The 15,020-nt window shown below is 35.4% G+C and overlaps 1 protein-coding gene across 2 annotated transcripts in view; it reads right to left on the bottom strand.

Annotated features, from left to right (window-relative positions):
* grik3 (glutamate ionotropic receptor kainate type subunit 3) overlaps window positions 1-15,020 on the bottom strand; it is a 157,954-nt gene that overhangs the window by 79,546 nt on the left and 63,388 nt on the right. Inside the window, exons 2-5 of one of the 2 annotated variants that reach the window (XM_051131333.1) lie at window positions 13,634-13,807; window positions 9,951-10,208; window positions 7,946-8,127; window positions 477-530 (exon numbers count right to left, since the gene is read on the bottom strand). In XM_051131333.1, coding sequence (XP_050987290.1) covers window positions 477-530; window positions 7,946-8,127; window positions 9,951-10,208; window positions 13,634-13,807 — 668 coding nt within the window. Of the gene's footprint in view, window positions 1-476; window positions 531-7,945; window positions 8,128-9,950; window positions 10,209-10,702; window positions 10,845-13,633; window positions 13,808-15,020 lie in introns of those variants that run through there. The other variant, XM_051131334.1, reaches the window with a different exon arrangement.

Below are 15,020 nucleotides of genomic sequence, written 5' to 3' on the forward strand. Positions count from 1 at the left end.
ACTAATATTAAAATTGATAATATGATTATGGAAGCTTATTCAAAACCATTAATAAATACTAGAAAAAATTCTAAATGAGGCCTTTGTAGTAGGCTCAGTAGATTTAGCTACAGCACCAAAATGTGTTCAAGAGAGATTGTGTTAGTCAGAAAGTGAGGAAATCTCTAAAAACAGTGATTTGCAATTTAAACTTCTGAGTGATTTTGAAGAATCCAGAGATGGAACACAGTTGCCAATCACTTTGTTGCCTTTGTAAAGGCTTTTCAAAGACATTTTGTTGATTTGAGCTTGAGGGAAGGGCTAATGTTTACACTGGGGTGGCAGAAACTCCATTAAGGCTGTTTTGTCAAGTGAAATTGATACTGCAGACTGGATCCAAAGCTCATCTGCAATTAATGCCATTCATCAAAAAATAAAGTGGGAGCAGCACAAGAACAAATGACATTCAATTTGCTGTTAGTACTGCGGTACATTACCAGAGTGGTGAAGATGTAGTGATAGTACTCTGTCATCATCCCCATCATCTGGGCCTGGAGGAAGGGGAGGGGTAGAAAAAAAAAAAACAATGAAAAAGGTCACTATGTCATGTCAGAGTAATTTGCAATCATTGTGGCAGCCAACACAAACAATGAACAACAAATGAGACCGAATCAAAGTAGCGGAACAATGAAGAACTATTCAACTTTGTTGATCTATCGACGTCTCTCTCCATCTGTGTTTCTTGTATCATATAGAAAAACAGCTAGTGCTTTTAGTAGCAATAAGGCTCCTTCAAGGGATAGCTCACACCAAAATGAACATCTTGCCACCCTCAGTGGTGTTCCAAATATGACTTTTGTTCTGCTGCCAAACACAAAAGATAAAAAAATATTAATTCTGATCTTTTGCATACAACAGAATTGAAAAGGGAGTTCGAGAAAATGGTTTGAAATTACATGAGGATGAGAATTAATTTACTATTGCTATAGAGCCATTTTAAAATCCATGTTATTTTTGCCCTAAATTTCAACAATCAAAATGTATGTACAATTAACTGAATTCATACATCTTTAACAATTTAATAATCTATTGAAATGTTAACAATAATAATGTAATTAATTAATTTATTTATTTATTCATTCATTCATTCATTCATTCATTCATTTATTCCTTCATTCATTCATAAAATACTGGATTATTTTCATGATTAAATACAAATGTATAATCAAATATGGTGATAATGGATGCATCACACTTGTTTCAATTTTAATCTTTTAAAAATTAGTCAAATGTATTTTTTTTATTGATTTTGAACTTCCAAAATGTAGTTTAAATGCGGCTTCAAACAATCGCAAATGCAGTTGTAAACGATCCCAGCCGAGGAAGAAGGGTCTTATCTAGCGAAACGATCAGTTATTTTCATTAAAAAAAAAAACAAAAAAACTACAATTTAAATATTTTTAATCTCAAACGCTCATCTTGTCTTGCTCTCCTTGAACTCTGTGTATTCTTGCTGAAGACTACCTTTAGGGTTAGGGTAAACTCCCAATCGTATTTTCTTCCTCAACTTCAAAAGTCATTTCAAAATCATCCTACATCGCTGCAGAAGTACCAACCCAGTCTTTGCAAAGTGAACATGTGAAGAAGATCAAACACCCTTAACAAAAAAGGTAAAACAGCGATATAGGGTGATTTTGAAGTTGAGGGAGAACATGAGATGGGAGTTTTTCGACATACCTTAACTGTCATGAACCGGAAAAAAACAGTCCAGGCAGAGCGTTTGACATAAAAAAAAGTATATAAATTGTATTATTTTTTACGAAAATAACCGACATTTTTGCTAGATAAGACCCTTTTTTCTTGGCTGGGATCGTTTACAACCGCATTTGGGATTGCTTGAAGCCGCAATTAAACCGCATTTTGGAAGTGCATCGGGGCACCATACCAGTCCATTATATGGAGACAAATGCTGAAATGTTTTCCTCAAAAAACATTGTTTCTTCAGTAAAGAAATTAAGACATGAACATCTTGGATGACAAGGGGGTGAGTACATTATATGTGAATCCTTGTTTTGGAAGTGGACTTCTCCTTTAATCCAAATTTGGCCAAATTCCATGACATTCTAGGTTGATACGGTTCCATTTTTATGCCTGGATTCCGTGATTCTGTTCACATTTTCTGCATTTTGGAAATCACCAGGCTTTATTCCTGTATTCAGACATAATGATTGCTTTAAATGTTGGTCATAGCAACTCCCAATACATCTCCTTCGATGTTCATACAAATACTCACTTTCCCCTTGGTGCTCATATGTCTGCTTTAATTATGCCATCTGCCGTGAGGAAAACTCAAGGTTATGCTGAGCCCTTTCCCTCTTCTAGACCGTAATCACTCAAGTTTGTTGAAAAGTCAGAAACTGTTTCATTTCTTACAATGGGTTGCAGAAATAGCCCCTTCTATGTCTGTGCCTGTACTTTCTATATCTCCCAGCCCCTCACACACACATACACACACAAGCATAGACTGCCTTTTAAAGACTTCTGGGATTTAGCCCACAGACGTCTCAGACAGACTCTGTGTCCGACTGCATTTCCTATTTCTCTTTGGCCTGAGGGGGAGTACATGCACCGACAGAAGTTCAGGAGAGGCTGACAGAGAAAAACGAGCCGCAGACAGGTTGTAGACAGGTGACCGCAGGACTAAGCTTATTAAGAGGACTCGGGCCACAGAGAATGACACAACTTTTTCATAAGTTCAAATGTGAAATAATACAGCCTACAGTTAAACCTAGAAGATACATACAGCGGCGTCAACGCTGAATGAAATGAAGAGCAAAATACTGTCTGGAGATCCTTTGAAAAACATACAAGGTTTAAAGGAGTAGCTGTTTGGACAATGTTTTCTCTTAGATATAAATAGAAAAGCATATTCAGTCCCCATTTGACCCGAGGTAAACATTCTCCATAGCCATTGCAATGATATCAGATGAGTTTTTGTTTTGTCGCAAGAACAAGTTTGTGAACGCACCATCTAAATCTTCCCTTCACATCTACAGTACTGGATAAAAAAACTACAGATTCATTTCAAGACTATACTGCTTAAGTTTCTTAACTGACATCCCATTGCTTTATGTATTCATATTCCAGGCTGATAAAACATAAGAAATGGTGCTTATATCATGGCCCCAAAAAGTGTTTATACACTTAAAATCTCACGTAATAATTTATACATATACCATAGGCAACATTGCCTGTTTGCCTCTGTTTGAATAGGTGTGGTAGATTGTAGACAGAAGTAAATGCCCACTGCTATGAGTGGCTAACAGTTGTGCATTTTTGACAGCCTACATCTTTCATAGATGGATGCTTAAAAATCCTTTAATACTCAGTACTTATCAAACGATCTGTAACAACCGACAAAGTAAAATGAAGTGAACAAAGTGTTGTTACTGACGCGGTCTGGAACTTCATTGAAAATAAAGTTCACCCACTCCTTCCTAATGCTGGGATCAGAAGGAAGGGAAAGCAAAAACTTTGTTTGTTTTCCACGACTTGGCTTTTTGTCATTCTACGGAGTCATTCTTATTGTTTGTTTTCGGCATAGACCTGTTTGCCTTTGGTTATTTACACTACATGTGGGGCGGGGCTAAACAGACAGTGCAGTGTTTAGCCACACTTTTACATCATAGAGTAGCACATTCCACAATCTGTCGTTTTGGCAGACTAACTTCAATATAAGCTGCTTTTAGACTAACAGGAAAGTTTTGAGATCTGAAAATTAGGATGTTTTTTTATAGCACAATGACCTCTTATATGTCAAAAGAGCAAGGGAATTTTGGTTTCTCAGTTAATGACCCCTTTAATGACCAGAATGTGGCACAGTTATGATTTACTTCAAAGGCTGTCCTCTAAAGGCTAAAATATATTATGTGTTTCAGATACTTTAGAGTATATGCATAGTGTGTGATGTAAATTTAGCCATCAGCATAGTATGTGTATACAATGAAGTTTAGTCACACTTTATTTTAGGGTTCTCACTATTAACCCTTAAAGACCTAGGACATTTTCGGGGCACCTGACACACCTGCACTTTTCTTTGTTTTTTCAGACCTATTCTAGTAGTCAGCATCAAGTGCTATATATCATTGTAAACAGGAGAAATTGAAGTTTCAGTCTAGCTCATTTAAAGGCACAATTTTTCTTATTGTCTTCTCTAAGAATGGATGCATTTCCAAAATTGTAAGAAAATCGCAAGCAACAGTTGGAGTTTTTTTTACTGTGCACTCAAACCGAAAATTATGAATTTTGGATTTTTTTCTTTAGAAAGTTGTATTTGGGTGTTTTACACTTCAAAATACAATTTCATCGACATATAACATTCCCCAAGCAAGTTATAGCCATTTATTACAATATTGGTTATAGGCGCTTTTCAGTAAAAAAGACGTCTATTTAGTTTATTGACAATATAGATGTGTTCAAAAATGTTTAGAAAGTAAAGTAAATGGAAACAGTATTATGTAAAAAGAAAACACAAGTAAAAAAAATTAATAATAAATAAATAAAAGGTGAGTTTTTGACAATGTATGAACAACAAACGCAAACAGTGCAGCAAGTAGTGAAAACAACTGCATAAATGGTCTTGTGCAACAAATATACAAACAGTGCAAATGATTCACAAACTACACACAAAATGAGAGAAAATATACAGAGTGCAACAGAAAAAAATAGTGCAAATGATCTTTATAATTACCATAAAATAACAGTTAAATGGATCGATCCACTCCCTGTATTCGCGTTTTATCTGGACAGTGCATAGCGACGTGAAAACAAATTCCAGGGCATTATCTGATATGTACTCCCCTTTCATCCTTGCTTTTGTTTTGTTTTGTGTCAAAGTGCTCTGTCGTGTGTTTTTCTATGCTTTTTCAGTGCTGTCATGCAAATATGCTATTTTGTGTTTGTTTTCATGCATGCACGACATACTTTACTTTCACTTTGAGTTTGTTCAAATTTCCAAAGAAACATGCTAATTGGTGGTTCAAAAGTCCAAAAACTATGGCTGCGTCCGAAAACCTAGTCAGCTGACTTGCTGCCTTGCTGCCTTATGAGGCAGTGACTTCGAAGGCTGCGGAGGAAACTCTAGAAACAGTTTCGGACAGACTTCAGAGGCAGCAGAACGTGACGCCGTTGCTAGGTTACCTAACGGTTAAGTTGTAGATTTTGTAGAAAAACGATCTTATACAGCTATATATAAATGCTTTAATAATACATAAAGATCTCAATGTCATTACGCACCGAAGGTCTGTGCGTCGGAGAAGACGACTAAGAATGGCGGCTACTTTCTGCTTAAATAAATAAAAGCACTGATGCAAGTAATATTACAGAACAGGTCATTGTTATTAGTGGCTGTTTCGTTATTATTGGTAATATATTGTACATATTATTCTTATTCACTACTCATTTGAACCCTTTTTTAACATTTTTTTTAAATACTATTATTACAAACAATATTATTTATCATGCTTTTTACACTATTAGGATTCATAAAGTATATCATGGTCAAGATCTCATCTATTATATAAAGTAACAAGTCTAATTTCACCAGAATATCTTTATTTATATAGCCTATATGACGCACACGCACAGGATTGTGGGAAATCGAAGGCAGCAAAGGATACATCTATGCTGCCTTCAAAATTCCATCAGAAGAAGGTACCTCCGGAGACAGGAAGTGAAGCAGAATTAGAATTCGGACGTGCCTTGATGCCTTCCTGCCTTTTAGAGCTTTCGGATGCAGCCTATGTTTATTGGTTGAATAGATGACAGTTTGAATCAATCTGGGCACAGGGGTGGGACTAAGTGTCAACAATCGTTCCTGATTGGCTGAGAGGAACGAAATGCATTGGTTTCTCTGACGAATTAATGCGATCAAAATGTGATGACGTAATCACGTTCACTACGGAGTCTCTGGATATCCAAATGAGACAAAAGTGATACAGGAAAAAAGCGGAGGATCTCAGCTTTGCGGTACTTTTTAAATCATTCAAATTGGACGAGCGGTTCAAAAGTGATTAGATATTTAATAACAACAGTTATTTTTAGCCGCGGGCGGCTGTCTCGGTCTTTGAGGGTTAACAAACCATTAACAATGACTTATCCCTCAATAACCTCCTAATTTGCTGCTTGTTAATAGTTAGTAAGGTAGTTGTTAAGTTTAGGTAGTGGGTAGGATTAAGGATGTAGAATATTGTCATGCAGAATATGTGTTTTATGAGTACTAATAAACAGCCAATGTGCTAGTAATGCATGCTAATAAGTAGCTAGTTAACAGTGTGAATTGGTCGATATTAAAGTGTTACCAAAATTTTAAATTATGAGATAAAGTCATTATGACATTATTCATAATTATGACAAAGCAAGCAGAAATGAATTTAAGTCTTAATTATGTTATTTTTTATCCCATATTTTTTTCATAATTCTTTATTTTTATCTTATAATTATGACTTAGCATTTATCTGATAATTATATGTAAAAAATATGACTTTATCTTATATATATATATATATATATATATATATATACTTTATCTTATATATATATTATATATATATATATATATATATATATATATATATATATATATAAAGATAAAGAGATGAGATAAGTTAAATGGCATACTAAGTCATAATTATAAGATAAAAATAAAGAATTATGAAAAAAAAAAAAAATATATATATATATATACATATGTGTGTGTGTGTGTGTGTGTGTGTGTGTGTGTGTTTATATATATATATATTTTTTTTTTTTTTTTTTTTCTATGTATAAACTGTTTATGTAATAAAATGTTTTCGTAGTTTGTGTTATCCCTTATCAGTGCAAAAAAAAAAAAAAAAAAGGATTCATGCCAATATTGTCCAAAACCCCACTTTTCTAGGGCATTTCCAAATGTTTGGAGGGTAGTGTATGTGTGTGTGTATATATATATATATATATAGGTTTTTTGCCATAATTATAACTTAGTATCTCATAAGTTTCAACTTATCTCAATTTGAGGTAGTATCTCATAATGTCAAGCTTTTATTTCATGATTTTGATTTAGTACCTCATAGTTTCAACTTTTCATCTTATAATGACATTATCTTAGAATTATGACTTTTTATCTCAATGGTATATCAATTATGTTTCTAATTATACATTTAGTACACTTTTTAAACAGTATGCTAAGTATTCAAGTCAAAAGTGAAGTATGAGGTATTCAGAACCTTTTACCATGCAATTCTATGTGTTGCCATAGTCTTCAACTATGCAAAACTAACAAACTCTTTAGGTGCTTACAAACCTTTGATGTTTGGCTCTCTAAAAAACATCAAAGCAAATGGCATCTTCAAACAAATGATGCTAGAGCTACAGCAGTACTAACAACCACAAAGTGACTAAATACCTTTGCCGTAGCCTTCATTTTGAGAAGCATATCTTATTTCTTTTTTTTCTTCATTTCAAATATAAGCCTTTTTTGCCATGTACATAAGCAACCAACCTCACACATAGATTTTAATGTTATAAAGCCTTTTTTAGAGGCCTACATATTAAAAACCCAATGCATATCGGCCCACACAGGCCTTCATCAGGGTGCCAATAGAGAAATGACTTAATGGCTTAGTTTAATATGCATTTTTTTCGATGACATTGACACGACTTTAAAGATAGCTTAGAGGAACAGTTCATCCAGTTCAAACACACTTTTTGGGGCCACTGTACATGTACATGTTCACATGTATTTGTAGCTTAACCTCAATTCTGCCTCCAGCAAAAGATATAGCATATTTCATTTAAAACGTCAGATCCAAATCCAATATAGCTACTCTAGATCTGGACTAAAACTTCAAACGGGTTTGACTTCTAAAAGAACTTCTTTGGATAGTATGACATGAGTGTGCATCGCTTTCACAGACTATGAACTCACTTGTTTGAGGATCTGGGCAGCCATTATGTGGCTGCAGTCGAAGATAATGCGAAACTCTCTGCTCCTTTTCATCTCTTTGAGCAGAGGTCTGGTGTCCGTGGTGTCCAGAGGGAGCTGCCGGATCTTCAGCCTGATGTTATACCTGGATGGAGCCATAATTAACTCCTGGAGTCTGATTAAACCTGCACAAGAAGAGCTGAGTGTTAGAGTCAATTACTTAAGTATATCAGTACCAGCTCAAACCAGCCTGGGGCGATCAAGCAGGTTTTCGAACATGATAGCTGCTTTGTTGTTGTTTGAATGTGGCCTAACAGAAGTAACCACCTTGAAGAAGATGGTGTACCATAATGATATCACTAGACATAAACCAATTGACCAGTCTGGAGTAGACGTCACAGTTACGTCACTTGCAGCTGCGCACGCATGGCGGTTGCAAAATCCATGGAATAAGAAAAAAAACTATTTTTGTACATTTTGACGTCAAAATCGGAATGCAAATAGTTTTTATAGAATACTGTCGTCGCCATTTGAAGCTAAACGCATACGTTATGGATTAAAACTGCTTTGATTACTCTACTTTTAAAGCATAAATTTGATTTAAACAATAGGTTAATATTCATAATATTCACATATGCTGCTCATAGGGGACGTATTGTATTAGCCCTACAGTTACAGCATGCCATATTATTTAAACCTATTACAATTAACATTTTTACATAACATTTACATCTCACAATACTGACTTTTTTTCTCACAAATGCAAGTTTATATCTCCTAATAACTCCTAATTCAAACTTTATAACTTGATTTAACTTAAAAAATAGTGAGCCTGTCAATTCTGAGGGGGAAAAAAAGTCAGAAGTGTGGGATATAAACTCCTATGCTGAGTCGAGGGGAAAAGAGAGAATGACGAGTTGTTTTTCCTTATTAGAATTGTGAGATATAATCTCAGAATTGCAAGAATTTGCAAGCGTTTGCATATAAAAAATCAAATGTAACTATTTCTGGCACCAGATAGACTCTGCCCACAAAAAAAAACGTCATCTCTGTTTCGGATCTGTAAGACTATCCCACTATCTAACGTCAATTTCACTGAATAAAAGCGCTTAATGCTGGGTGACAAGCTCTCGTAATATGCAGAGAACATTTTGAAAATGACACCTAATCAATATAATCCATATTTCTCTAGCTGTAAAGGCTATCTCTCCGGGGTTTTCTGCAACCATGACGCGCACGCATCCCGAATGTTTACAAACCGAGAACTGGTCTATGCATTGGCTACTCCAGTTAATGGATCAATATTTGTCAGTATTAAATTATTTGGATTGTTTGATTCTTTGACATTCTTTGCCATTATACACTAAACTTTCAGATTCGTTTAATTTAATTAATATCCTTTAAATGTTATTGTAATATCCTTTAATGTTTTTTTTACATGCCCAGTTGAACAACTGATCTAGACTAAGTTAGATGAGTTAATGACTAGAAAGGAGCAGCTTGGACCAGCTAGAAACCATGTAAAATTTGGATGAAGAGAAATAGGCAAAAAAGATCGGGACATGACCTAGACCAGATTCAAACCCGGGCCCCTTGTGAGCAGAGCTGCTAAAATGTTAAGAGCAAAATGCTTCCCTCTGTGTCACAGCTCTGAAAACATGTACTATAAAGCAGACATTCAATTTAGCATGCAGTTATCTTGGTTGTATTTTTAATAATAAATATGTTTTTATCACATATTTTGCATCTCAGATGAATTGCTTTCCATTTCCGTTTCTGTCAGAAGCAGCATTGCTCGATCACTTTGATGCAAACTGTTTCTAGTATATTGATGCCTGAAGACTCATTCTGACAGCAACGGGAAAATTAAGAGACTTCTGCTTCTTATCACTGAAGTACAGAGTCTAAAATACACTCTTAAAGGTGACGGCCCTACTTTGGCTATGAGGACTTCATCAAGCAACACAGTTTACAATGACACACTTGACACAGAGCCATTATCTCTCACCTGTACTGTCATCGTAAACCACGGTGGCTGTCTTCCACTTGAGGAACTGCACCAGGTCTAAGATAGCGTAGCTGAGAGAGGAGTAATCCGGATACAGGTTGGCATAAAATGTATCCCTGTTGTCCATCGGGTGGTGTTTCCATCGCACTTGAATGTGTGGGACCTCCAGGGCATTGCAGATAGACTGTACAGCATTCGATGAGGAGCTGTGAGACGGCCCAAATATGGCAACTACACCTAAAGACAGCTGGTCGCACGCTGGCGAGAGCAGACGGTGGATCATGCGGTAAGAAATGTCAAAACAGAAATGTCACTGCATGCAGAATATCCCTTTGTACGTTTTACAAAGCGGTGGTAAGTTTCACTCTGTCATAACAATGAGTTGCTTAAACAATATATTCAAAAAGGAAATAGTTCTATCAAATCTTAATAGCATTTCACAGTATTACTGTTTTTACTGTATATGTGATCAGAACATGAAGTCTTTAAAATGGGTTTTAGGAAAATACATTAAGAGTTTATAATTAGCATTGCCCTGGTGAAAAAAACAGCATATGCTTGTAGGCATGTTTTGATGCTGGGATGCTGGTTAACCAGCATAAACCAGCAAAGGACCAGCTTTAACCAGCATCAAAACCTACCTATCAGCATATGCTGTTTTTTTCACCAGTTACCAATAAAAGAATTATAAATTCAATTTGCTTAAAGGAATAGGTCACCCCAAAATGACAGTTTGCTGAAAATGTACTCACCCTCAAGCCATACAAGATGTAGATGAGTTTATTTCTTAATAGCAACAGATTTGGTGAAATTTAGCATTACATCTCTTGGAGTGTTTCCCATTCATTAACTAGACTATGGCGGCCTGCCACAGTTTCATAACAAACCGAAAATATATTTATAAAAGGACTTTAACGTTGTGTTTCGTCCTATTGCTTCGGCAAGTATCCGTCAAACGAACTAAAACCAGAAGCGTAATTTGGCTTTATCCGTCTATCAAGTCTGTCTGCGCTGCTTGAATGTTTCAGATTGAAGCGCACAGGCGATCAGCTCGTGATCTGCTGTTTGCCACGTCTCAGAGATAGAGTCAGAGTGGCTCCTTTGATTGACAGTGAATGCGGTGAACATTGTTTTTGAATGTGCTGTGAGTTTAGCGAGCGTTTGGGAACGCAATTTTTAACATTTTAATGGGCGAATATTTACAGTACTTCACTAGATTTGTAATGACACGCGTTTGTAAACCTGTTTTCATTGAAGCTGGAGTTCTCTGCCAAAATAAAAGCTCAACTGCAGTTTCTGGCAAACTGAAAGCTCATAGGTTTATCTTTTGCAAGCACTTTTATCACTGTTGTTCCATAAGCGCCACCTGCTGTCAGAGTATGAAACTCAGCCTGTCTGCTGTTTTTGTTTTACGCAGGTTATAGCATAATTTCGCAAAGCTAAATTTTGCTTTAAATGTTGAATTGATACAATCAAATTTAAATAAAAAAAAACTGTTCATGCTACATGCGTGTAACATCTTTCTTTGTATTGTGAAGAAAATGCAGTGGTTGGTTCTAAATTCACATGTTTTTTTTTTGTTTGTTTGTTTTTTTATTAAACATGTTTAGTTGTTGTAGTAGCAGCAACTGCAAAAACAGTTTCATGCCCTGGAAAAAGTAATTTATGGCTGGTAAATTTTCTCAAGCCACCAGATGTTAGTTTTAGGCCCTGCTTGTGTAGAAATTAGGACAAAAGTATTGTAATTTCTCTACTGTAAAATATGGTAAAATAATATACCTGTGAAATATTTATTTTCATTTATTTTACTATGCAATTGTTTTACAGTATATGGCTATTACGGTCATAGGAATAATAATGTAAAATTATTATTACTCTTATATTCGAATTAGTCTGGCTTCCAAATTCACCAGTGTAAGTATAATGTAGACTGAGCCACTATATCACAACTAAAAAGAGGATTGTGTCCACTTTAAACCTCAAGTACAAGTCAATTCACCAGCTTTTCCTTTGTTTAGTTTGCATGCTGAGCCTGTTGGAGCTCTTAATTTTGAAAACTCAAAGTGCAGCAGATAGATTAATTTAACTTTAAAATGTACACAATTTTCTACTGGGGCGGGGGGGTCCTCATAAAATCCTGTGGGAAACACTGACTTGCTCACCAATGGATCCTCTGCAGTGAATGGGTCCATGAGAGTGAATGAGAACGTGAATGAGAGTCCAAACAGCTGATAAAAACATCACAGTAATACACAAGTAATCCAGTCCATCAATTAACGTCTTGTGAAGTGAAAATCTGTAATTTTGTACGAAACAAATAATGATACATTTTTCACTCCAAATCGTTACTTCTTCTATCCATAAAATTGTCAGCTACAGTGAAAACGTCATTTTGTCTGAATCAGGAGAAAAATATGCATAGATCAAGCAAACTTCACAAGCCAAAACAGTCCAAAAGAGTTCTAAAAAATTTATATATATGTATATATGTATATATGTATAAATGTATATATATTTACTCCACGGACAAAACCTTCTAAACAAAAATGTTGGTGTACATAGAGGACAAAAGGGGATGGACTTTTTCAATAGAGGAAGTGTTACTAAAGGAGAAGTTCACTTCTGGATAAAAAAATGTACAGATAATGTAGTCACCCCCTTGTCATCCAAGATTTTCATGTCTGTCTTTCTTCAGTTGTAAAGAAATTATGTTTTTTGAGAAAACCATTTCAGGAATTTTTTTTTTCCATATAGTGGATTTCTATGGTGCCCGCGAGTTTGAACTTCCAAAATGCAGTTTAAATGCAGCTTCAAAGGGCTCTAAACGATCCTAGCCAAGGAAGAAGGGTCTTATCTAGCGAAATTATCGGTTATTTTAAAAAAAATTAAAAATACAATACAATTTATATACTTTTTAGCCTCACATACTTGTCTTGTCTAGCTCTGGGTGTACTCTGTGCATTCCGGTTCAAGAGAGTTAGGGTTGGTCGAAAAAATCTCATCTTATTTTCTCCCTCCAACAAATCGTCCTACATCGCTGCAGAATTATCGACCCAGTGTTTACAAAGTGAATGTGCAAAGAAGACCCTTTATAATAAAAAAAAACAGCGATGTAGGACAGTTTTGAAGTTAGACCCCTTAAACTGCATTATGGAAGTTCAAACTCACGGGCACCATAGAAGTCCACTATATGGAGAACATTCCTGAAATGTGTTCCTCAAAAAGCATAATTTCTTTATGACTGAAGAAAGAAAGATATGAACATCTTGGATGACAAGAGGGTGGGTAAATTATCTGTAAATTATGTTCTGGAAGTGGACTTCTCCTTTAAGGATTATGGGCTGGCATTTTGTCCAGAAGTGATGGTTTGAAGTTAAAAGGCCTTAATAACAGATTTGTTTCTTACGAACTTGCAACTTTTCACTTAACAAGACATGAACTGATGGACTGGAGTGATGTGGATTATTGTGATGTTTTTTATCAGCTGTTTGGACTTTCATTCTGATGGCACCCATTCACTGCAGAGGACCCATTGGTGAGTGATGAAATGCTACATCTCTTTAAATCTGTTCCCATGAACAAACTAACATACATCTTGGATGACCTGAGAGACTGAATTCTCAGCAAATTTCTTTTTGTGCTTTAAACACAGCCACAAACCTTTACATTTTCACACCACTCACCTTTTCTGGAGGCCTCAAAGCTATCATAGATATTAATCCTCTGAATGTCGTACGTTAACGTTGTGTTGGGCAATAATGTCCTGTTTCTGTTGATATTATTAACAGCAAATTTAAAGGCCAGTTCCTCGGAGCTGACGAGCGCCACAGGTCCATCCATTTGTTCAAAAATCCCCCCTAAAAAAACAAGAGAAATCACTGTCAAATGAACTGAAGCTGAACCCGGAGACGAAGCCTGGCACCACATCCAAACCTCTGGAGGTGTTTTGCATTTAGAGCTGTCGGCTAGCTCGCTTGTGTACTTAAGCAACCCTATTCGATCTGCTCAGCAGAAAGAAAGAGTCTCTGACAGTCACAGCTCAGGCTTTTAAAGTTCAAGGCCATAATGGAGATGAGGAGAGTGAAAGAGAGAAAGAGAAAAGTAAATGGCCTCATCAAAGGTACCTTGCCTCCTTAAGGCCTGCAGGTCACCTTTCATTCCCTGATAAAAAAAAAATAAAAAAAAAATAGATTCATACACCGGCCTATAGCACATGGATAGAGTTTTTGCACAGAAGTTTGAAAGTTTAAAGCCATTCCGGCAAATTCATTTCATAACAATCTGCTGAGATTTTCAGAAATGCATTTTACTGCCAAGATTCCACCAATAGAAGAACTGGAGAAGTAAACTCTGTGTTTATTGACTTTACTGTGCAATAGAACCCTATAAAAACAATAAAATGATAACATCTGGAGCACGCTGAGCAATCTTCAGCCCTTGAGGATTAATACTGTTAGACCTGCTTCACCTTTCCAGAGTATATCAGCGATATGACGGTCTGGAAGCCAAAGACATATGAGCAGAGAGAAATATTGGAAGAGCAAAGTTTGTTCGCTTGTACAGAATTCAATTTCACATATTATCAGTTCATGCTATTTGAGATTTAAAATGTTATTAGCACCTTCTACAAATAGCATACAAATTCAGTGTCTGAAACTGGATGGAGTCCTTTTTCAGTATCTTTTAATAAAATAATAAAAATACTAGTTAATAAAATAATAAAGTAATAAAAAAAAGCGTTGTATTTACTTAAAACAAGGTTTGCATTTCTGATCTGTGAGATTTTTTATTATTATTTTTTTTTAAATAAATAGATTCAATTCATACAATTGCACAGTTGCAAGTACAGTAACTGTTGCATATCTAGCCTAAAGTAAGCTAGTTTGAAACCAAATATTGGTTTTATATTATTAAAATACATATTATTTCTCTCTTTTTTTTAACAATACATTTGATAATAAGAGTAAAATGCTTGCGCTTGAAATAAATAGTGTCAATACTTGAAATTCCCTACTTGTCATGCATGTAAACTATACTTATTCATATAACACGTCAGATAGTTTTCTAAAT

Source organism: Labeo rohita, chromosome 16 (assembly GCF_022985175.1).
Source record: "Labeo rohita strain BAU-BD-2019 chromosome 16, IGBB_LRoh.1.0, whole genome shotgun sequence".
Taxonomy (NCBI): Eukaryota; Metazoa; Chordata; class Actinopteri; order Cypriniformes; family Cyprinidae; genus Labeo; species Labeo rohita.